General features: G+C 50.4%; 2 protein-coding genes across 11 annotated transcripts in view; one reads left to right on the top strand and one right to left on the bottom strand.

Moving 5' to 3' along the window:
* Positions 1 to 7,733, top strand: part of CBL (Cbl proto-oncogene) — a 54,095-nt gene extending 46,362 nt beyond the window's left edge. For 4 of the 5 annotated variants that reach the window (XM_073321101.1, XM_073321102.1, XM_073321105.1 and 1 more), the window contains one exon: positions 2,752 to 6,318. In XM_073321101.1, coding sequence (XP_073177202.1) covers positions 2,752 to 3,032 — 281 coding nt within the window. In that variant the 3' untranslated portion in view covers positions 3,033 to 6,318. Of the gene's footprint in view, positions 1 to 2,751; positions 6,319 to 7,620 lie in introns of those variants that run through there. The other variant, XM_073321103.2, reaches the window with a different exon arrangement.
* Positions 7,734 to 9,344: 1,611 nt separating this feature from the next.
* The window catches only part of MCAM (melanoma cell adhesion molecule), a 35,717-nt gene continuing 22,826 nt past the window's right edge, over positions 9,345 to 22,235 (bottom strand). For 2 of the 6 annotated variants that reach the window (XM_073320778.2, XM_073320781.2), the window contains exons 4-17: positions 21,860 to 21,930; positions 21,422 to 21,509; positions 20,880 to 21,062; positions 20,325 to 20,452; positions 19,652 to 19,808; positions 19,168 to 19,289; positions 18,690 to 18,831; positions 17,392 to 17,513; positions 17,040 to 17,178; positions 14,475 to 14,516; positions 14,067 to 14,084; positions 12,970 to 13,111; positions 12,276 to 12,393; positions 9,345 to 11,182 (exon numbers count right to left, since the gene is read on the bottom strand). In XM_073320778.2, coding sequence (XP_073176879.1) covers positions 11,153 to 11,182; positions 12,276 to 12,393; positions 12,970 to 13,111; positions 14,067 to 14,084; positions 14,475 to 14,516; positions 17,040 to 17,178; positions 17,392 to 17,513; positions 18,690 to 18,831; positions 19,168 to 19,289; positions 19,652 to 19,808; positions 20,325 to 20,452; positions 20,880 to 21,062; positions 21,422 to 21,509; positions 21,860 to 21,930 — 1,502 coding nt within the window. In that variant the 3' untranslated portion in view covers positions 9,345 to 11,152. Of the gene's footprint in view, positions 11,183 to 12,275; positions 12,394 to 12,969; positions 13,112 to 13,135; positions 13,223 to 14,066; positions 14,085 to 14,474; positions 14,517 to 17,039; positions 17,179 to 17,391; positions 17,514 to 18,689; positions 18,832 to 19,167; positions 19,290 to 19,651; positions 19,809 to 20,324; positions 20,453 to 20,879; positions 21,063 to 21,421; positions 21,510 to 21,859; positions 21,931 to 22,235 lie in introns of those variants that run through there. The other 4 variants (XM_073320780.2, XM_073320783.2, XM_073320782.2 and 1 more) reach the window with 4 other exon arrangements.

The raw sequence follows: 22,235 nt of genomic DNA, 5'->3' as shown, positions 1-22,235 counted from the left end.
GAAGGGTTAGGGTTGATTTAGATCTTAACGTGCTGCACTAGCCATTTAAACCATTTGGTGTTTGGATTAGCAGTTGGCAAAACCCTCCATATTCACCTGGTCATCAAGAATACTCCTCTGTGGAAATTAGGTTTACCTGTAGCACACACTGGCAGGGGAAGTAAGACACAGACTATAGCTGGACTTAAAACTGAGCTTTCTGATGTTATTGCCCCTAAAGACATTGATAACTCTGCAGGCAAAGGTAGTAAGAAAGACCAATCTTTGATCTTCTGCATCCGATGAAGTGAGCTGTAGCTCACGAAAGCTTATGCTCAAATAAATTTGTTAGTCTCTAAGGTGCCACAAGTCCTCCTTTTCTTTGTGCTAGGTCAGACTCTTGGGTATCATTCTTTGCCAGCAGATGGAGATAATGTTCTGAAACTGTTTGGTGATGTCTACTCTGTAGAGAGAAGGGACTTGCTAGTTGTTTCTGTCTCCAGGCTGTAGAAAATAGTGCTGTCCTGGCTCACACAGACTTGGTAAGAGAAAATCAAGGCTCACTCTGTGCAAAAATCTTGTTTGAGCCTGGGACTTCTATTCTGCAACTGTCCAGTCACATCTGTTGGATGCACTGACCACCTTCGGGTTATTAGTCTTGCATCTTGTGGGGCTACTCTAGTGAGGAGTTCAGCATGCCTGATTTCCCCCCAGGAATCAAAGGCTACCCCCAGAGGAAGAGGATGTGATAGCTGTGACAAGGGGCTCAGAGGGAGAAGTAGGAAACAGTGCTTCCTGCTCCCAAGTCCTCTAACCTAGCAGAGACTCTAAGCAAAGAGCAGCTCAAAGTAACACCTTGCCTCTCAGATTCTGCTGGCAACACCCTTCAGAGGGTGTCTTCCTTGCCTTGATCAGTGTCTTCCAGCTCTTTGCCTGGAAGTTTCAGATTCCAGCTTTCCTTCCTGCAGAGCCTCCAAGAACTTTCCCCTGAGTCTGCTCTTCAGACTTCCAGCTTCCACTTCCTCAGGATGCTCTCCTCCAGCCCTGGGAAAAGCAGCAGGACTTTAATAGGTTTGCCACACATGCCCTTCCTGGCATCTCCTCTCAATGCCCCACAGCGTTCATAGAATACCATGGGTGGGATAAAAGAGGAGCAGAATCTGCCATCTTTCTGTTTCCAGCTGTGCCACACTGTGTAACCATAGGGTTAAGGGTCTTCCTGTCTCTGTGCCTCAGTTTCCCTATCTGTAAAGTGGAGATAATGATACTGTCCTTCCTTTGTAAAGTGCCTTGAGATCTACAGATGAAAAATGCTTGGGGGGGGCTAATTATTATGATTTTGGGGAGTTTTCATTGCTGTCTGAATCATGGGGTATTGGCTCTTTTTGGAGGCTGGCTACTAGGTGGGATGGACCATTATGGATGACTCTGCTCTCATGTCCTGTACCGTAAAACATAGCTTTCTATACACTTGTAACAAGGCTCCGTACTCATGGCTACTGTTCTAGCATGACCTGCTGTCTCTGAAACATGATCCAGCTTATGGTGAACTACCTATTTCTAAGGCAAATTGTGGAGGGAGTTCCTGTTCGCAATTGTACAAAAGGCTTTTTGTTTGTTTTTAAGCTGCTTGTTTTTCCTGGAAGATTAGTGAGTTGAACTGTATGTTGATGGATGAGGCAGCTTCAGTGAATTGGTTGCCTGTTGTGCTTTTGATACGTTTTTCAGAGAGCCTGCATCGTGGTGACTGCTTCCTTCCTGACACCAGTGCTTCACGGCGGGCTCCTTTTAAACTAGATTGTTTGGGAGTTCTTACTCTAAGGGCTTGTACGCTTTTTGCAGAAGTTTATCCTATTGGAAAATGCCATCTTCAGGCACCTGAGGGGTTACCCCGAAAGGCAAATCAAACTTTTTCTTAGGATGTTCAGCATTCATGTTGAAAAGTTTTCAGTGATTTGAAAAGTAGGACAAAATGTTTTCTTCAGCTGTCAAAGGTTAAAATGAGAAGACAACGGTAAGGAACATCGGATAGCAAACAGTGATATCTGAAGGGGCAGTGTTCCTAGACACTGGGCAGATTTCCACTGGCAAATCAGTGACTGATTTTTTTGTTACCTTTTCACAAGAGGATACAACATGTGGCCCTTGGGAAGGTAGACGCTGGAATAATTCATGGTGAGGACAGGCTGAAGAGGCTGAGTTTGCTGATCTGCTGTAGCAGGGTTACTGTTGCTAGGTAGGGTACCCTTCCACTGGGCCTGTTGCAGAGGGAGTGGGGGATGTGGCAGAGAAGTGCAAAAGCAGGAACAGACCTGGCCCTGAGACCAGAATGGCCAGGTCTCATTAGAAAAGAGCAGAGCCTGATAAATTAGGTAATAAGTGAGTGGTTAACCAGGGGGGTTTCCCAAGCCTTAGACACATACTGGGATGTGTGGTGAGATCTTTTGCATATTCCTTATACTTGCATTGTTTTTCCAGACCTCTTTCTTACTCTCGTTTTGCTGTCTGAGGTCTGCTCACACGCTTGCCCAAATAGCTCCCATTTGCTTGGTCTTGTTTCTATAAGCAAAACCAGTCGGGTTTACTAATTATTTACTAAACCTCTGTAACCATTTTTGTGCACCAGGGAAGAGGAGATGAGATAAACTGAAGTTGCAAGGACGGGCTGGCTGGGAAAAGTGGCTGGTGGGGTTCTACAGTGTTCTAAAGCTGCCTGTTCACGCAACAAGCACTTGTCTTCTTCCCAAATAACCCAGGTGTTTCTCCCTCTAGGTTCTTCCGATGGCTCTCAAGTTCCAGAAAGGCCGCCGAAGCCCTTGCCGCGGAGGATAAACTCTGAACGGAAAGCCGGGAGTTGTCAGCAGGGTGGTGCTGTCACCAACACTAGCACATCGCCCCAACTTTCCAGTGAGATTGAGAACCTTATGAGCCAGGGATACTCATATCAGGACATTCAGAAAGCGCTGGTCATTGCCCATAACAATGTCGAAATGGCCAAGAATATTCTCCGGGAATTTGTCTCCATTTCCTCCCCTGCACACGTGGCCACATAGCACATCACCTCCCTGCCTACAACTTCTGTGGACCAACGGCCTGGGCAGCCCATAGCCCAGCTGCAACCGCAAGGAGGAAGGGGTTCCTTGAGAGACATTGTGCTCAATTCAGCCCTGCCTCTTAAGAGAATCAGTTATCAGGTTTCTGTGGTTCCAGATTTCAAAGCAATGGAGTGAAACGGAGCGGATAGATGTGTATACAGTGTGTGTCTTGGCATCGTTTTGGAGTCCTTCACCCCCGCCTCTTGTTTGGGAGTACAGATTTGTTTCAAAGGGCATTGGTAGAAATAGGTATCATGACAAGTGATTCCAGAGCTGATGCTCTGGGGGTGGGCGAGTGTTTTGTGCTGTGAATTCTAACTGAATGCTCGGAAAATGTCTCCAGGTTGATGTGGTGTGTCCTGTGGTTCGTGGTACTAGATTGGGACCTGTTCACTGCTGTGTGTTTGGCTCAGGATTTTTAGAGCAGTCTGTAGGTGGCCCTCTGCTGGGAATACATAGGAGATCTAGGAAGAGATGATTAGATTGCTTCCGTTTACTGTGGCATTTCTCCTGTACCCATAATTATTGCTCACAATTTAAGTCCTCCCCTTTAGCTGGGATACAAGTGTGACTGGCAGCAGTCAGGTATTTTTAACTCCTTAGTGCTGGGAGGTGGATTTCTCTCACCATGTATCGCATTGCTGGCACTGGAATCCAGGGAGTTAGATATGTTGAACTTAGCGGGGTGGGGGGAGAGTCTTTTGGGGAGGGTAGGCATGGAGAACTGGCTGCTGCTTACCTTTTTAGCCCAGAGCATCTTGTGCTTCAGTGCTTCAACTTGCTTACAGCTGTGTTGGATTTGAGTAGCTACCACTGGATACTCCCATGCACACTTTCTATAGGAATGTTGCATCTGGTAAATATGATGATTTATTTATCTTAATTGCATGGTGGCTATAGCACACTAGTGGCCTTCACACACATTCCATCCTCTCCTTTAGAGAGCGCTTGTGGGAGCCACTCACCTGTGTGCCAGGTTTTGTGGAGTAGGTAGGTGCAACCGATGTATCTCATCAGTATCGTATCTGCTTTGTAGTAAAAATGCAACAAAATTCTCTGAGGCTGTCTGTCACAATAGTATGGGGCTTGCTTCCCCTTCGTTACACCAGGGAATTGTCAGAGCTTGTGTCAGACAGGAGATCTGAGGAAATTGTATAGTTATGAAGCAATCAAACTGGACTTTAAAAGTTGGTGTTCAACTATTATTTTGGAAAAACCTGACTTGCTAGTATCCTGTTTACTCAGTCCCTTTCAATTTGGGTGTCTTTGGTGTTCGCGAAGTGACTGATTCTTTCAGAGAGGAATTAAATCAAAGAGAGATTCAGAGACCATAGTCTGACAAATGAACAAAATGCGCATGTATTCAGTGCACATTAACTTTTCAGATTGTGCCCGGAATTATTTGGCTCGCTCTTGAATGTCAGTAGTATGAATGAACAGCAGTAGTGACTAAATGACTATTTATGGCTTGAAATATCTTTAGGGGTGCAAGACTGTTTGATGTAATTCATCCCTTTTATAGAATCTGGTAATCAGATCAGGAGCCTGAAATCGACAGAGGGAATTTAACAAGAGTAATAGCAAATATTACAGAAGGGAGCAAAGTACTAGATTCTCATTTTATGTGGAACATAATGATTATCTCTGAATCTCCACCCTTATTGTTGTATGTGCAGTGGGATCCAGGTGACATAAATGCATGAACTGTCTGCTCTTTTCTCCTTTCCTCCCTTCTTTGGTAAAGAAAATATCGCCTGGAATGCTAGGGAGAGCAACTCTCTGTGCGGTACAATCACTGCCCATCAGCATTGCTGCTGTTTCAGCGCCAGAGGTATAATTTGCAAACACAGCTTGATGCTGTGGTTTGTGTTCGTGCAAGATGGGAGATGCTTACTGTTCACTGTAATAGTGCAAAGTCAAGCCATGTGACTTCAGCGTGAGTTGCATGTGCATCGCTGAGAGCAGAGTCCAGCCCTAGTGAAGTCTTGAGCTGTAAAGGGAAGGGTGATTGTCTGCCCTCCATGGAATATACCTTAATCTGCTGTTCCTCTGCCCGTGCACATGACAGACGGCAACTAACAGGTCATGTCTTGTTGTTTTTGTGTGAAATGCTGTGACAATAATACATAGCAGGCCGTGGTCAGTATGTCTTTCAGACCTTGTTGGTTGCAGGTTTAGTGCAGGAACAGCTGAGGTTGGTACAAGGGCAGCTCTGTTCTCTTATTACATCTGCATGATGCAGTGGTAGTTTTGATACTGACCAAGGAATTTCTGGAGTATCTGAATCATTTTGTGGTCTGTGCTTGTCCAAAATGTGCTTCAGAAGCAAATAGTGACCCTTCTGACGTGAAGACTACTCTTTTCTACCCTTTCTTGGTATCTGTCTCTAAAGCTGCCACTAACTCCTGGTTGGTTTTGCAGCCACTTCGCTTATAACTTTCTCTGCACGGTCAGCCCGGGTGTTTCAATGTGCACTGTGGCTGCATTTTCAGCAGGGTTAGTGCTTCTGCCGTTGCTGCACGGCAATTAAATTTAACCAGCTAAAAAGCCTGAACTGTTGTCCTGCTGTGCAGAGAGCCTGTTGTTCAAAGCAGCAGTGTCCTAGTCCTTGTGGACAGTCCATTTTCAGAGGCTTGTCCTGTTGCTAATTAGATCATGCCTAGCAAAGCTTTGACAGACTTCTTTTCAGGGTTCGGCCATGGAGGTTCATTGCCTGTGGACATCATTCCAGGATTAGAGATTTGAGGCAATCCTTGTGGCGTGGATCTCTGATGTTATTTTTATGCATGTGTCCTTTCTGCCCACTGTTTGTGTCTTAAACTTATCTGAGAAACTTAAGTGGCTTTTTCTCCTTGAACACGTGAATGTTTGTAACAGTCTGCGAGTGTTGCCGAAGCATAGCCGAGCCAACAGCGCTTCCTGAGGTGGTTCTCTGTGGAGTAAAGTGAAGCACTTTGTGGTGTATTTTCCTTGCTGCTTTTCTTTTGCAGAGGTAACCTTATGATTGCCCCATCCCACCCCTGTGTCTTTATTCCAGAATGTCAACGTTTTATTTTACTTTAAAAGAAAGAAATGGAAGAAAGAAGGAAAAAAAAAAAAAGCCAAATGTCTAGTGCCTTTAAGAGAATGCTGCATCTCCAGGCTGGATCTGAGTATCCTCTTGTGAAAACTTAGAGCCTCAACTAGACTAGCCTTATCGATGCCTGTGAGTGCAACTGCTTTGAAGGGGATGGAAGTGGAGGGTGGGCGGGAGGAGAGAGAGAGAGAGAGATCGGGGAGAGTCACTTCAAAGATTACCCTGTGTTTTGTAGCATTTCAACTGTGGAGGTTTCTTACCTTATCCCTGTTACTAACGGTGACTTGTCTGGATTGGTGCTGTAATAAGCTTGGTGTGAAGACAGTAGAATTGTAATACAGGATTCTTTTTGCTTTTAACAAAACCAATTAGAGTTCTGGTCATAAAAATGCTGTTTGTCCCCCACCTCTCACCCCAGGAAACAAAGTAAGCAACATACAGTCCAGTGAGAGAGGAGTAATAAAATGCAGTGGGACCAGATTGTATTTCACCAAGTGACAATCAGCAGGTAGCTGTGACTGCAGATGTGTGCATCCCATTCCAAGTTTCCAGCCCCTCAAGTGCGTTAACCACCCTTCCAACTGTATGGGAATCTACAAGACAACCAATTCCCACAGGAGGGAGGTAACAGCCATGCTGTTACTCCTGTAGGTGGAGAAATCTGCCTGCTGACCTGCACTTGTCTTGTTCCTCTCTGCAAGAGCTGCAGATTTAAGCATTAAGCAGTTAGTGCCTCTCTGCTGGTTTGCAGTGGCTTTTGCTTTCTTTGTAAGCTTTCCCCATGTGTCCCTAGCTGCTACCCAAATCCCAGGGCAGCTGGATAGGTTGGGGAACAGCACATTGCTTTATGCACTAAGACCCTGTACATCTTTCCAGCTAATCTAGGGGCAGCGTAACTGCTGTACATGTGCATTTTATCTGACTAAGGACAAAAATGCAATTCTTGTGGCTTTTTTTAATGTGCCCCAGTTTAAAATCAGAGCAGGAAACAAGAAAATTATTATTTTTTAAATTCCTAATATAAATCTTTTTTTGAAATTCATGGTGGGGGAGGAAGAGTAGCTTTATTTCTCTTGAATAATGAATACCAATTTATATAATATCAGTGTTAAAATGTTGAGATTTTCACAAAATATTTTAAGTATAATAGTGTCATTAATATAAAAAAAATTTATATTAGCAGTATTTAATCCTTTGAGACCTGTAAAGAATAAGAAAAACAGAAGGTAAATATTCTTACAGAGAGTAGCTGAGCTTTAAGGTTCATTTGATTTAAAGTCCTCGTTTTGTTTTGCAAATACATTGTTAATGTTTAGAAGTTATACTAATGTTATTTATTAATTTTTTTCATTCTTGTATGCAGCCCACTAAAGAGCTTTTTTGTTTTGAATTTCATGCACCTGTGTCAGTTAAAAAAAAAATACAAAACAAAACAAAGTTTTATTTTTAAATAAATTTCCTTTGTTGTAGCATATCCGTGAGGTGGTCTTACTGTGATTCATGGACAGTACTGCTCTTGAAACTGTCACGAGCCTATTCAGTGTAACAGGGATGCACATTAAACGCTGAGAACTGCTGACTGGGTGTTCTTACCACCAAAGGAACTGATAAAAGGTACCTTATTACGATTATTTGGTACATCCTAATACAAACTGGTATTAGGGTGAACAACTCAGGGCTGGTCTACACTAGAAAAGATATACCAGTATAACTGTCTGTGACAGGTGGGATTTTTCCCCCACTGGCATAGTTATACCAGTACAAACCCTAGTGTGGATGAAGTTATACTGGTATATGGTGTATTTTTCTTCCTGAACTGGAGTATGGTATAAACACTTATCCCAGTATAGCTGCGTCCACACTAGGGGTTTTTTCAGCGTCAGTCATACCAGTGTAGTTAAAGCAGCAAAACTCTAGTGGAGACAAGCCTTGAGACACTGCAAGTTTGTCTTAAACTGCACAGCCCTACTGAATGAGGATTCCTCCTCATTCACAGAGCTTTGGTCTTCTGCTAACACATGGGTTGTCAACACTGCCCCTTCTGAGCAAAGGTGGGAAATATAGGAAAAAGGGCCTGTCGCCAGCTGCTGGCATTCTAGGAAAGCATGTGCTCCTTAAGCAATGCAAACTGGTATCTGAGAGGCCTCATTCTTATAAGAAACTAATGAGAAATGTCTCTCTTGAGTTGTGGGGGGGTACTCCTTGACCTCTTATGAGCGAGGACTGTCAATAGATCTTTCCGGAAACACTTGCGTCTGCTTCCTCTCTGGCAGCAGCACAGCTATGGAGTTGTTAAGTGAGGGGTGGGCAAACGACGGGCTGCATCTGGCCTGTCAGACCTTTTAATCCGACCCTCAAGTTCCTGCCGGAGAGCAGGGTCAGAGGCTTGCCCCGCCTTGGTGCTCCAGCCAGGGAGTGGGGTCAGGGTCTTGCTCCGCTTGGCGCGGCTCCTGGAAGCAGGAGCATGGTGGGCATGTCCACCACTCCGGCTCCTACGCATAGGGACAGCCAGCGGGCTCCATATACTGCCCCCACCCCAAGCGCCAGCTCTGCAGCTCCCATTGGCTGGGAGCTGGAGAGGGGACATGCTGCTGCTTATGGGAGCTGCTTGAGGTAAGCGCCATCCGGAGCCTGCATCTCTGACCTCCTCCCGTGCCCCTGCCCCAGCCCTTATCCCCTTCCCGCCCCTCTGACCACCTTGGTCCCAGCCCAGAGAACACTCCTACACCCAAACCCCTCATCCCCAGCCCCACCCCAGAGTCTGCAACCCCAGCCGGAGCCCGCACCCTGAACTCCTCATTTCTAGCCCTACCCCAGAACCCACACCCCCAACCTCACCCCCTCCCGCACCCCAACCCCCAATTTTGTGAGCATTCATGGCCTGCCATACAATTTCCATACCCAGATGTGGTCCTTAGGCCAAAAAGTTTGCCCATCCCTGTGTTAATTAAATCTAAATCAAATTCAGTCTAACAAACAAGAGCCCCCGTTCTTGTGTCTAAGTAGGAATGCAGTAGTAGCTCCTGACCCAGTTGTGAGCATATATTATAAATATTATAATGAGGGGTGAAGGGAGGAGGAGATGAAGTCACACATTACAGTCCAAGTGTACAATCCGCACCTAGGGAATGTTACCATCCCTAATTGAGTTTCTTACTTCACCATTGTGAATTGAGACAAAGTACAGCCAGTCCTGGAAGTATTTTGGCTTTTTATTTTCACATATATAAAAAAAACCCCTGCAAATATCAGACAAACTCTTAAATTTACACACAAACCAACAAAAATATATATATATATATATATAACCAAAGCTTTTGCTTCTGATAATTCTAGCTCACAAGTACAGCTCACCCTTTTTGTTAATGAGTTGGTTGCATCTGCTGCCGCAGAGAGTCTCAATAACCACTGAGGAAGTTGGGTGCATAGGAAAGGAGCTGTTATCGTTTTGCCCAGTGTTAATGTAAGTCTGTTTGTTGCTGAAGTGTTGGAGGAATGGAAAATAAATGGCTGGTTAAGTAGCAGCTATGGGGGTGTGTGCCTAGGTGAAACAAGTTCTGCAACTTGCTTTACTTCTCTAATAGGAATCGAGAAGGAAAAGCAAGGGGCTCATCTCCTCAGTGTTCGCCTGCGGATGAGGGAGAGCTCATAGGGCTGATGGAAGCAACAGCGGTATATGCTTACAGGCTGGGTGTTTTCCGTGAGGTGGTGGTCTGTTTGGTATCTCTCAGATAGCACCAGTTCAATAGTCTGGGAGCTCAGTTCTGTCAGTTTCCCTTCTTGTTCACAGTTGGTACCTGTCACCCTGGCCTAGGCCAGAGAGTGGGATTTTAGTCAAGGATATGTAATGTTTTATCTAGTGAGAATACTTTAGGGTTTTTTGAGGGTTTTTTTTTAAGAGAGGTGCCAATTTCTAAGCATGGCATAAAGCTTTTCTCTTCATCAGCCTCGACTTTAGACGTGGTCTGCTGGAGGGCCTGCTCATTTCAGCCACGGTACAGCTTAATTAGAAATCTGCCCAGGGTAGCCACGTTCCTCAGGGAGGTGGCAGGTGTGAAACAAGGCCTAAGCCCTCAGCTAAGCAATGCCACATCATGCAGCTTTAAAACTTTCATATGAATGTACTGTTGGGTCCAGTCCCTGCCAAAACCTCAGAACAACTGGGAGGCCCTGCTTTTTACTGCACATAGAACAGAGATCCTTTCCTTTCAGCTACTTGTTCTCAATAGAGTCACTTGGGAAAACGAAATCAACTCTTCCGAGAATGGAGCGCTCTACTTGCATTTCACCAGTGCAAGTTGAGAGGCTGTGAATCTAAACCAGCAAAACAAGAACAGTTAAGGGAAAAGCTAAGAGAATTAACCATTTGCATCCTAGAACCCACCAGGTAAATTCCACCCCCTAGCTGTAATTCATACTATGCACCCATTGTTCAGAGACTTAGCTGAATGCTGCTAATTTAATACGGGTTGTGGGGTTGGGTTTTTTTCAGTTGGAAGGAGCTCCAATTAAAAGCACAACTCTAGCCAGAGAAACCCAGACTGCCTAGTGCTCTAGCCTACTTTCAGGAGGGCAGGGGGACTTACCTGCTGTGAATTTTCGGTAAAATTGCTTCTAGATTTCCCCCCCACCCCTCTCTCAATACACACACACAACTGGAACAATAAAAAGCGAAGAGTAACATTCCTGATAAGACCTTAAATTCTTCCCCTGTCAGGGTAATGTGGATGTTTCCAAGAATTTGTTTTTGGCCTCTCTGAAGCAGTAAGCCAGTCCAGATTTGCTGCTGCTAGCATGTTATCTTTCAGACCCTTGGCTAGTGTAACGGCCATGTTGGGTGGGGTTGGGGGGTGAGGTATTTCTCCTGGCAGAGCAGTCTCAGCGCTGTGATGCATTTCAAGGTCTCTGGTCACGCTCCCAAGGGGCTGGAGCAGGGTTGGGAGGCGGCGATCCAGGATCAGGAAAGGTTTGAAGGGAAAAAACACATGGCGGGTCCCTCATTCTAGTTCCTCAGGTCGATGTATTTCTCTGCCTTTAAGCCATGGACAAGAAATAAGTAGTTAGAGGCAATCAGAGTGCAGGTTCTCCCTCCTCCCACAGATGAAAGGACCAGCTGCTCAGAGCCAACCCGGGTAAGTGTGACTCCTAGAGCAGTGGGTATTGGCAGTGGAGGCTCCTCCTTACACCATTCTGTGGTTGAGGGATGAGCTGAAGGCTACTGGGGCATGTGCTTGTATACGCCGATTTGCATTAAACCAAGGAAAATGTTAGCTGAACTGGAACTGTCCAACTGGAAACCTCTGCATATTAAAACTAGACAAAGCACTTTAGGATAAACGTCAGGAACAAGCCTATATCAGTGGGGGGGGAGGGGGCTGCCTCTTTAATTGCTTATACCCCATGAAGCAGCTTCCCCGGGGAGAGGGGAAAAACTCCCTAGCAGCAGAACCCACTGGTTAGGGCTGCTACCTTCTTTTCCTCCTCCTTGCAGTCCCATGGCTGAGGACAGACCCTGCCCTGGTGTTTGTGGATCCCATTCTTAGGCACATACCTAGCCTAGGGAGTCTAGGTCCCTACGCGGGGGCTTTGCGGAGGCCAGAGGTTCTCTAGCTTGTAACACCTACACCGCTTAGCTCCAGACCAGGCTGACCGCGAACCAAGAGGGAACAGGGAAACGTAAGGGCCTGCAACTCTGCTTTCTCCTGGGAGCTAGGGGAAGTGGTCAAGTTCACAGTGAGAGAGCTAAGGAGGGGGAAGGGAAAGTTTTTATAGCAGAAGGGAAAGCAGTTTCAACACCGCTACTTCCCACGAGCATGCAGCAACACATCCACATCTCGGCCCCGGCGCTGACTGTTGTGCAATGAAGGCTGGCACCATGAGGTCTCTTCCCCACTTCCCTTATTTACTGCTGATGACGATGGATGATGAAGGCCCATGCAAGATGAGGGGTGCTGGGAACAGCAGTTGACAGCTGCTTCCCCAGCTCCAGAGGAGGCCCACCCTCAGTGTGAGCTGTAGGGCAGAGACACCCCCTGTGCCCTTCGAGCATCGCTGCTGCTCCTGGCCAGAGGCTGCCAAGGGAGAGCCCAGCCCCCGGAAGGTAATTGCATGGAGATCTGTCCTACCTGGTCACCTGCAGGTCTCTTCTCGCTGTTAGCGCCCTGCAGAAGCCCCGCCTCTTCGGGAAGTTTATCTGACTTAACTTCAACTACAATCTCGTCTTTACGGGCATCTGGCCTGGTGCTAGGGGGAGGGAGGTGACAGTTTTCAGAGACATTTGAGGTACCTGAGCGCCTACAGGCTGAGGTGTGGGAATCTGGGCCCTTTGGCTGATTGCTCCGGACTCCCAGAGGGCGGAAGGAAAAGGAGTCAGAGCAAAATCCAACTATGGTGGAAACCCAGGCCGAGGGAAGCTTTCAACGACTCCAGCCTCTACCAGCAGGAGGTGCTGTAGGGGAAGGGGCAGGAGCCCTGGGATAGCTGCCAAGCTCAGTGCTGCTGGAGTGTGGTCACAGGAGGGCTTGCTGGCTGATGGCGAAACTCAGCTGTGGCTCCCTACAGTGCCTGCTTCAGGAGGCAGTGCCGGGAGCCTTTGCTGCTGGGAAGCTCTTGGCTACTCTACATCCAGGCCTCCCCCCGGCATGAGAAAGGCAGTGAGGCATCCTAGCCCTTCCGAGGGGGGTGGGGGGCAGAGCAAGCTGCCTGAATGGGATGAGATGGGAAGCGTGAATGATTTGGTGCGTCTTTGAGCCAAGCCCTTGCTAGCTGGGAGGCGGGGGAGGGCTGGAAGGGTGTGGCTGGGGCGCAAGCTGTGCTTACATGTCCTGCTTCCCGGTGCGGTTGCAGGGGATCTTGCCTTTCTTGTGCAGGAAGTAGAGCACGGCGCCGAGCACGGCGATCACCAGGATGCACACGATGACTGCCACGATGATCACGCCCTTGCTCTCCTGGGTCTTTTGCTCTGCTCGCAACAGACAGGTGCTGTTACTGCCTGACCCCATGGCTTCCCTGAGAGACGCCCGTCACCTGCCACTCGCCGCGGTAGTGGGCAGCACGCTTACCTCTCCCCAGGCTGCATCGGAAGGGCATAGAACGGGCAGGGGGTTGCTGGGGGGCACCAGGAAAAGAAGGGGGATGCATGCAGCAGAGCTAGCAGAATGCACTGGGAGAGCTCTCGGGTTCTGTTCCTGGCCCTGCTGTTGGCTTGCTGGGGGGTAACAATATGGGACGCAACGAATGGATGTTTGTAACGTGCTGTGTATTAAGCAGCATCTCCAGTAATGGGAGAGCCCCTCCTGTTGACGGAGGTCATGTCTTCCCTGACGCACAGCCGTTGTGCTGCTGAGTAGTGTGCCACGTATCAACAAGCCGTCAGTGACTTCAGGTCCTAAGGCTCGATGCGACTTGGCCTCCTAAGTGCTTAAGCCGCTTTTGAAAGTGGGCCTTAGGCACATCTAAAATCACCCAGCATCTAAAATAAAGTGTCTAAAACCTCGGTCAGGTCGGAAACACTTTGCTGATATGGAAGCACTTCTCATCCAAATACTGTGTTTTAGACTCTAATTTAGACCTCCCTCTGCAGCATCTGCCACCCACCCAGTGCCACGGACCGAGGGCAAGAGATCCCAGCTGAGTGAAGGTCAAAGAGTGGGGAGGAAACTAGGGGAAGAATGGCCTGAAGGAGTCACGTGCTCGTGCCTGTTTCTGGGGTGTAACGTGAATGTTGCACTCTGCAAACGGTGGGGGACACACAACCATCAACACAGCTGTAGGCAGAGGGGAAGGCTGGGAGTGGGTGCCTGGAGGCCACAAGAAGGGGTGCGAGGAGCTCACACGATGAAAGCAGGGCAGGGGTCTCAAGAGGAAAGGGACCAGCTGGGAGGCAGGGGGTCCTGTGGGGTACAGTAGCTACTGACCTTTCTTGATAGGTTCCGCTAGAATGCCAATAAAGAATGGAGAGAGAGTGCTGAATGAGGCCCATTCCTCCCGGAGGTGGGAAGGCTCTGGGCAGACATTCACCCCATTGGCTCCGGGACTTAACCGCCCACCCCAGTGCCCCAGGGCAGCTCACAGGGTCTGAAGTTTAGAACTAGGTGCCCATGGCATCTCTCCGTACCAGGACACCAAGGGGTGACTTGAGGGGATGCGGCTGCTATTCCCCATCCATCCCCATCTTCAAGGGGCCCGGGCAGCACTGCTGGGCCATTCTGGGCTCTTAGTCTCATCCCTTCCCTTCCACAGGGGGTACTTAATGTGTGGGTGAGATCTCGTTCCTCTGACCACTGCAGGGGCCATTATTCAGCACTTTCCCTGGGGACGCTTACCAGTAGTGTTGCCAATAGGAGGAGGTGACGTAGTTGTCGTCCCTGTAATGAAGATAGACACTGGCTGGTTGATTTGATTTCTTCCCCTCTCTGGAAAGCTGGGAGTGAGTTAGCATGAAGGGTGCCCCCAGCAGCATCCCACCAGCTAGAGGGAGACTCCAGCCTTGAACCATCTGTCTGTGCACAGTGTGTCATTGAAACGCCAGGGGCTGGAGCGGGCAAGCATTCCCTGCCCCTGGGCAGCCTTGCAGACGTGCTCATTGGCTTTCCCCAGCCAGTTACAGATTCACCCGTGTGCACAGTACCTCTCCCGCCACAGGGACCCAGGGCTAACGATAACGAGATGATGAATCATCTTTTGGACCTCCACTTTCTAGGACCTCAATGTTCAACACAGACGCCACTAACAAATAGTGCTGAGAACGGATCACGCAGCGTAGGCTACAGCCAAGCAGCTGGGCTTACTCTCCAGCCCAGAGAGACATGGGGAAGAAACATGCAGGAGACTCTACATTTGGAAATTATTAGCCAGCACATGGGAAAGGTCAGTGAGTGTTAAGTGAATTCAAGCTGCCCTCCCTGAAGCCAGGCCAACGGCCATCAGCAACTGGCCTCAGAATTCCCCTCCGTCCTTTGGCAGCTCAGATCGGAGAGCTGTGTGCATTCAGCATCCTACCTGCTGATTTGAAGGACACGAATAAGCATTGACTGCTCAGTCTTCCCCATAGCCCTGCCCAGCCTCTCTTCTAGCTTTTGCATTCTCAATAGTGCCGTTAATTAAATTAAGTTCTGACTGCCCAGTCTCTGCTGTTAATCGGGCCTGAGCTCCAATCAAAGCCAGCAGCTCTTCGGTTCAGGGCTGAACTTGCAAATTAGGAAAATCACTACTTTACAATGAACCCTCTTCCCCCCGCCCTGACCCCACATGCCTCTTTCACAGTCACTTTTCAAGTAGAACCAAGCTTTAAATCTTACAGTTCAGTCTGTCACCTCTCCTTAGCTCACCCTCTGGCGTGAGGCAACCAAGGAAATATTGTAACCCCTTTGGGGCAGGGAATGTCACTTTGTGCAGCACCTAGCACATTGGGGCCCTGATCCTGGACTGTGGTGCACAGCAGCTCCAGTAATAACCTATGGAGACTTTGTAAACACTAACTCTAGAATTCACGTTTTGCCCTTATGGAAGAATTTGTAGGTGGGAGCTTCATACCCTGCAAAGTGGACTTGGCTTTTAGATTTGTAATCCACAGGGAACTGAACCCAGAGCAAATGCTTAAGAACCAACACGTTCTTCCATCAGTGCAGCAAGAGACCAGGGAAATAGATTTAATCCTACCATTGAAGAAAGATTCTCTCCACATGTCTGATTCTCTTCACAAAGCTGAGCTCTCTTCAAGTGAAAACAGCTATGAGTGAGAACTCCTTGTTACCTACTTACTCTGGCCTTTTGAGGACACAGTGGGTTTGTGCCACAATCAGAGTACTTTTCCTACTAGTTGTAAATAGAGAGTAAGTGGCCCTCCCTGTTATGGTATTCGTGATCTCTTTTCTATGCACATTTAGGTTCTGACTTTTACAAAGAGACGGAAAAGTTCCTCCTCCATTAGCAATTCAGGTCTTGTCAATCCTGCTTTCCCTGGACCCGTCGTCTCTCCTGACTGGCCATGTTAGGTGACGTTGGCGCACGTGAATAGTCAAAGGGAGTACTCATGTACTGAGAATCAGGTCTTGGGAGGTGCTGAGTATCCTCAACTCCCATTGACATGAATGTGAGTAGAGGATGCTCAGCACTTGACAGGATTAGGCCTTGACAGAAAGGGGAAGAGATTATTATTAAGATTTTAAAAATGGCAGAGAAGCTCAGAACTTCAGCAAAATCAGACCAAGCCAGACCAGCTACTCCTGAAATGTCTCAAGTGGAACCATCATCATGGACAGGGGGAGGTGGGTGCTGTCTGTCTTTCTCCATCACCGTCAGAGTTTTTCTCTCCAAAAATATTTGGGGCAGAATTTTCTGATTTTTGAAAATTCGAGGGACCCAGCAGGTAGAAACACTTTCATTTTATGTGCCCTGTCACTTCTTTCTCCAAAAACCAAAGCTTTGTTTAAAAAATTGAAATTGCTGATATTTTGACAAAACACGTATTACTTTTTTTTAAACCAGCTCTGATCCTGAAGAAGGGCCCAATTCTCATTTACACTGAGGCCCATTTATACCCTGCCACTGAGGCATGAATGACCATCAGGCCTGGAGAATGTAAAGCCCCTTTGCAGATCCCCTATTCTATCCATCTTTGGGTGAACCGTGACTCTTTTCACAGGCAGGCTGAGCGCTATTGGGGTTGTGTGGGCCCGTGCATTGAAGGCTACATGACTTGTCTGATGCTCTTGGTATATTGTGTATTTTGTTTTTAATCAGAAATTAAAAAAAAAATCAGTAAGAAAAAATGGTCTCTCTGTTTTGTGAATTAAAGCAGGAGGGGAGGACTCCAGTCTGGTCTGGAGTGAGAAAAGGGGATTTCCCGCATGGGATGCTTCCCCCGTCAAGGTGGCCAGGAGACTTACTCAGCTGCAGCGTAATGTGAAGACTGCTAGTGCCCAGCTTGTTGGTGGCCATGCAGGTGACTCCTGACTGCAGCAGTTCTGGGGTGACCTGGACGGTCAAGTTGCTGATGACGTGGTGATGGTCTATGTGGTTTTGGACCTGGGGGGAGATGGAAGAGAATGAGGGATGCCGCGCAGGAGGGGAAGAAGTGATTGCTAGCCCATGGGTTCCCAACCAGGGCCTACGACTGCCCTCCCTAGTTGGGGGTTCCCCAAAAATATGTAACAGGAGACGCCTGAATGGAAGAGGTCAAGAACCACTGCCGAGCCCCCAGGTCCATTCCCTGCACCGCATCCGGCGGGTGGATCTCACCGTTCCATTGATGCTCCACGTGATCGTGGGCTCAGGGAGGGCAGTAGCTCTGCACATCAGGGTCACCAGCTCATTCTGTTTCACGGGCACCAGGGAATCCTTGGGACTGATCTGTGGCTTTGCTGTGGGGGAGGAAGAAACACAAAGCAGAGGTGTCAGCGTGGCCTGGGACAGATGGGACAATTTCCTGCAGTGTCCTTGGGAGACTGTATTGGATTACGTTTTTGTATCTTTGGGGCCCCATTGTAATCGATGAACAGTTTGTCTTATTGTGGGCCGGAATTGCGTGCAACCTCCTGAGGGGAGATGTGACAGCGGGGTGTGTGTGTGTGTGTGTGTTTCAGAGGACTATACTGAACAATGGGTCAGGCAAGAAGAGTGTCTGGGAACAAAATGTGTTTAGTGCTTTTCCTGGGGGAGCTTGGGGGGAATGCAAATTCCCCACCTCTGGTTCTGCAAAACCGCAGCCTTTTGAAGCTACATCCTGTGAAGTGAGCCATTGTCTGCTGATCACCTAGTACACAAAGCCACGATCAAAGCCCAAGACGTACAAAGGAATGACTGAGCTATTTATGGTTGTCTGGAATCTGAGATGCTATGAACTTGTAACGGTGGGGAAAACCCAGGTGTGGGGTTTGACGAACCTGAGGCTGCAATTGGGATGACCTCTGCTTAGAGGCTCTTTGCTTGTTTGTAATCGATTTTCTCTGTTATGCTTTCACCTTAAGAATAAATGTGCTTGCTTAGAAAGAGCTGTGCACAGACTTGTGACTACTGGCAATGACAGCTGTTCATAGCCTCTATCGAGGAAGCAAAGCACGGACTGTGCCCTATTCAGGCACTCTGACTTGCTGGGAATAAACTGCAGCCTGGAAAAACTCAGGAGGAAAAACCTGGAAAAGTCAGGAGGGAGAGAAATGCGAGTCTCTGCCCAAGAGAGGTGACAACTGAGGAGCCAGGAGCCTAGAGTGAGTGCCCTCAAGGGCCCATGGAGGGGGAAATACAGGTGCAATTGTCCAGCACTGTGACATGGGCTCCCTGCAGCCATCTGACCAGGTGAGGGGAGATGCACCACGCCCTCCAGGATGTTGGGAGGCTGCGTCTCTCGTCTCTCTCTGCCCGCTCATTCCTCCCAGGGACCAGCAGGGCTGGGGTGGAAGCAGTCGGGTGTGGGCTGTGTGTACCATGAGGGCAATTCCATGGGCTCCTTGCTGGGTTTCCCCCCCCCCCCCAGAAGCTGTCCCCTCCCAGCCTGTGCAGGAAGGGGGGGCGGGGATATGGCGGTGGCTGGCTCTTACCGTGCACGGCGACGTACACCTGCTTGGAGCGGGAGAGCCCTGGCACCCCAGCCACAGACACTTCGCAGCTGTAGTTGCCGGAAGATTCAAGGGTGACGTTGCTCAGTTTCAGTTGTTTTCCGTGCCCCAGTAGTTTCCCCTTCTGGAACAGGAAACGAGCAGGCTAGTGTCCGACTGCTGCGGCCCCACCTCTTGCCTGGGAGCAGCACATGGCTGAGGGAGCAGCTGGGTCTTCCCAAGCTTTCCAGCTCCACTCAAAGCCCTGCTGTTGGAGGTCAGGGAGAGACTCTCACCCCCTCGGGGTTAGCGGGCAGGGAATGTCCTGCCCCGGGGTGAGTATTAATGAGGTTTCATCTAGCTCTGCAGGTCACTGGAGCACAGCCAAGGCCTCTCCTGCACTGTGCCCAGGTTCCAGCGTCGCTTTGGAAGGGGAGCACTGTGCCATTGTCTGGGAGCAGCCGTCCGCATTGTTCGTTACCTTTTCCTTCTTCCACCGCAACTCCAAGGGCTTGGAGCCTCTGGCGTCACAGGTCAGGGCTAAGCCTTCTCCCTGCTGCAGCTGGATGGGCCCCTCAGGGGTTATCTTGAGCCCTTCGAGGTCTAGGGAGAGGGCAAGCGTGGGGATGAGACGTGGCGCCCTTCGTGTGGCCTAGGGCTTGCTGTCTCTGGTACAGAACAGAAGCTGGTTCCCAGGAGCCAGCCCGGAGCATGGACACAGGCTGGCTCTGGGTGGAGGCAGCCGGAAGCGGCCATTCTCAAATGCCACCTCCCCTCCACTGGGGAACCGCTCGTCCTGTCAGCTGGGGTCACGGGGCCCTGAGTCGCCAGCCCATCGTGCTGGATGGGGGCGGGTGGTGGGCAGGCAGCACGGCACAGATTCATGTGGAGCTCAATGGGAGAAGGGCTGGGACAGCACAGGGCCCAGGGGAACCTCCCCGCCTTCCTCCCCGGCCCTTCCTTACAGTTCACAGACAGCTCCGCCGTGGCTTCCAGGCTCGCCATGGAGTCGAGGTCGAAAGTCCGGCACAGGTATCGGCCGCTGTCCTCCTTCTTGACCTTCCGCAGGATCAGCACCCCGTTACTGGAGGTTAGGTCTTTCTCCTCAGCCTGGGCACCCTCCTGAGGGGCACAGGGCAGGCGGGAGTGAGGGTACGTGGGCACACGCGTGGCTCGCCTTTGCACCGGGAGCAGGGGGGAGCTGCTGCTGGTTTGCGGCCCCGTAGTCCATTCCCCTGCCCTGGGCTGGGCTGGAACTGGTGCCCTAGTGTGTGTGTGGGGGGGGGGGCAGGGAGGTGCCAGGCTCTGCCTCCCATCTCCTGATCAAGCCCACTCTGCGTGGGGCGGGGCTGGAACCGGTGCCCTGGCACAGAGATTATCCCTTTCCTTGAGCCATCCACCCCTCGGCAACAGATTCCCAGACTGGGGCAGGTCCAGGTGTAGCAAGTGTGTGGAACCCGCAGCCCTCCCACCAGCGCAGGAAGGGTGAGGATCCCGGTGTACCGGGGAGCACAGAGACAGCATGGGGGGAGCTCAGACAGGGACTGTCAGGCAGCCCCATATTCAAGGCACACTCTGTCAGCCCCTGGGCATCCAGAGCCAGCCTGCCCCAACCAGCTGCCCTGCCCCTTTGCTCACCTGCACTTTCAGCAGGTTGTACTCAGGCGGGGGGTTCCCGTCCCCCTCGCAGTGCAGCGTCACCTCGTCCCCCTCCCGCACCTGCGGCTGGGGAGAGCGTATCACCAGACTTAGCTTCTCCGTGGAATCTGGGGTGCAGAGAGAGAGAGACGTGAAGAGCCTCGGCTCAGCCTGGACCGTGGGGCGGGCAGCCCAGGGGTCCTTGAGAAACTAGCAAGAGGCAAACAGGAGAGGGGGAATCTGATAGACGGGGCGCTGCTCTGGCTGGAGAGCAGAGTGACTCCACCTATATCCACGCTCAGAAGTGTGAGGGGCCAAGACTTGAGCAGATGCCACCTGTTGCCATGCACCTCCGGCAACACCTGGAGCTGGGGGGTGGATCACTGCAGGCCCCCGCTACTATCCCCATGCAGAGCAACAGCCGTACGGCGTTCAGGCGGGGCCATGGAAGTTACAGCATCAACCCTGCAGCACAGGGAGTGTTATTGCCAGTAGGGAGAGTCACTCCCCTTCCCTTGGGCTGGCCGGGCCCTGGCTGATCAGTCCCAGACTCACAGAACACGGTGACGTTGACCTTCTCGGACACGGCAGTCTGGTCGGCCCCCAGCAGGCAGTAGCTGACCGCGCAGTGGAAGCGGGACTGGCGGTCCTCACGGCTCACACGGGCAAAGAGGGTGCTGCTCACCGTGTACAGCCCGCTGGACTCCTTGATGAGGGTGGAGAGGATGCTGATTTCTGCTGGGCGAAAGCAGGTGATGGGGGCAGTGCCAAGAAGGATTAGGCACCTGCAGACCCTGTTGGCTCGAAAGCCACCCCTGCGCCCCTGACTCTAGGATCCAGCCCTTGGAAGGAAGGAATGGGGATGCACAAGCTTCTCGACCCCTGGGCTGAGCAGGATTGCTGTGAGCTTCTCGCAACTGTGCCCATGGGCACTCCGTTGCTGTGAGCTTCCTTGCAGCAGGATACAGGATTATCCTGAGCATTGTGGTCCTGGAATTGCCTTGGCAGGCCCCTTACCCCAGCTCCCCAGGGCTGGCCTCACCAGGCTACAACGTACCTAAGCAGCCCAAGGAGAAGGAGCTGGTCCCAAAACTTACTTGTGTCATCCTGCCACAGGGGGCTCCCATTCTTGTACCATGTGATGTTGGGGGCCGGAAAGCCGTTCTTGCTGATGCACACTGCGATCTGAGACAGCAAAGGGAGCGCTTGGTGCTGAAAACCTCCAGGTCCCCGCGATACCAGCGCCCCCTAGTACCCCCCAACACACAGCACATGGTGCAGCTTGCACCTGGACAAGGCAGTTCGGATCCCCCCCACCCCTGCTGGCACTGTGAGCTTCTTGCCAGTAGTGTCCCACCTTCTTCTGGGTGCCTGCCAGCCTTGTGAGCATAGGTGTCGGGGCGGGGCTCGGGGCGGGTTGAGTAGCCACGGATGCCGGACAAGTTGGCACCTATGATTGTGAGCTTCCCCCCCAGCAGTGCTCTGGCCCCTTTGGAGCGAGCCAGGCTCTGTGTGGCGCAGCTGGCTCCCCTCACCTTTGGGATCTCCTTACTCGTCACTGGGATGCCCGCGTCGTTCACCTGAATCTCAGGAGGCTCCGGGGTTTCTGGAAAAGAGCAGCATGCCAGGCAGGGGTTTGGTGCCAGGTGGACCGAGAGGGAGGGGAAAGGCAAAGTCCCCAGCACCATGGAAGGGGGAACTAGACCCAGCCCTTGTTCTCAATGCCCTGAGCCTGTTCCCGCCTTCCCACTGCACCGGTAGGCGTTGCAACCAGCGACGGCAGCATGGCTGGTCCTACAGGGCATGTCACAGGCCCGGGGAATGGCAGCAGGGGTTGGAGTGGGCAGCAGTGTCTCTCTCACTAATGCCTTGTGAACTACGGCATGGGGAGAGCCATGCACATGCTGCCCT

The sequence above is a fragment of the Lepidochelys kempii genome, chromosome 22 (assembly GCF_965140285.1).
Source record: "Lepidochelys kempii isolate rLepKem1 chromosome 22, rLepKem1.hap1, whole genome shotgun sequence".
Classification (NCBI taxonomy): domain Eukaryota; kingdom Metazoa; phylum Chordata; order Testudines; family Cheloniidae; genus Lepidochelys; species Lepidochelys kempii.
The sequence above is the reverse complement of the archived record's forward strand: the minus strand, read 5'-3'. Positions and strand labels throughout refer to the sequence as shown.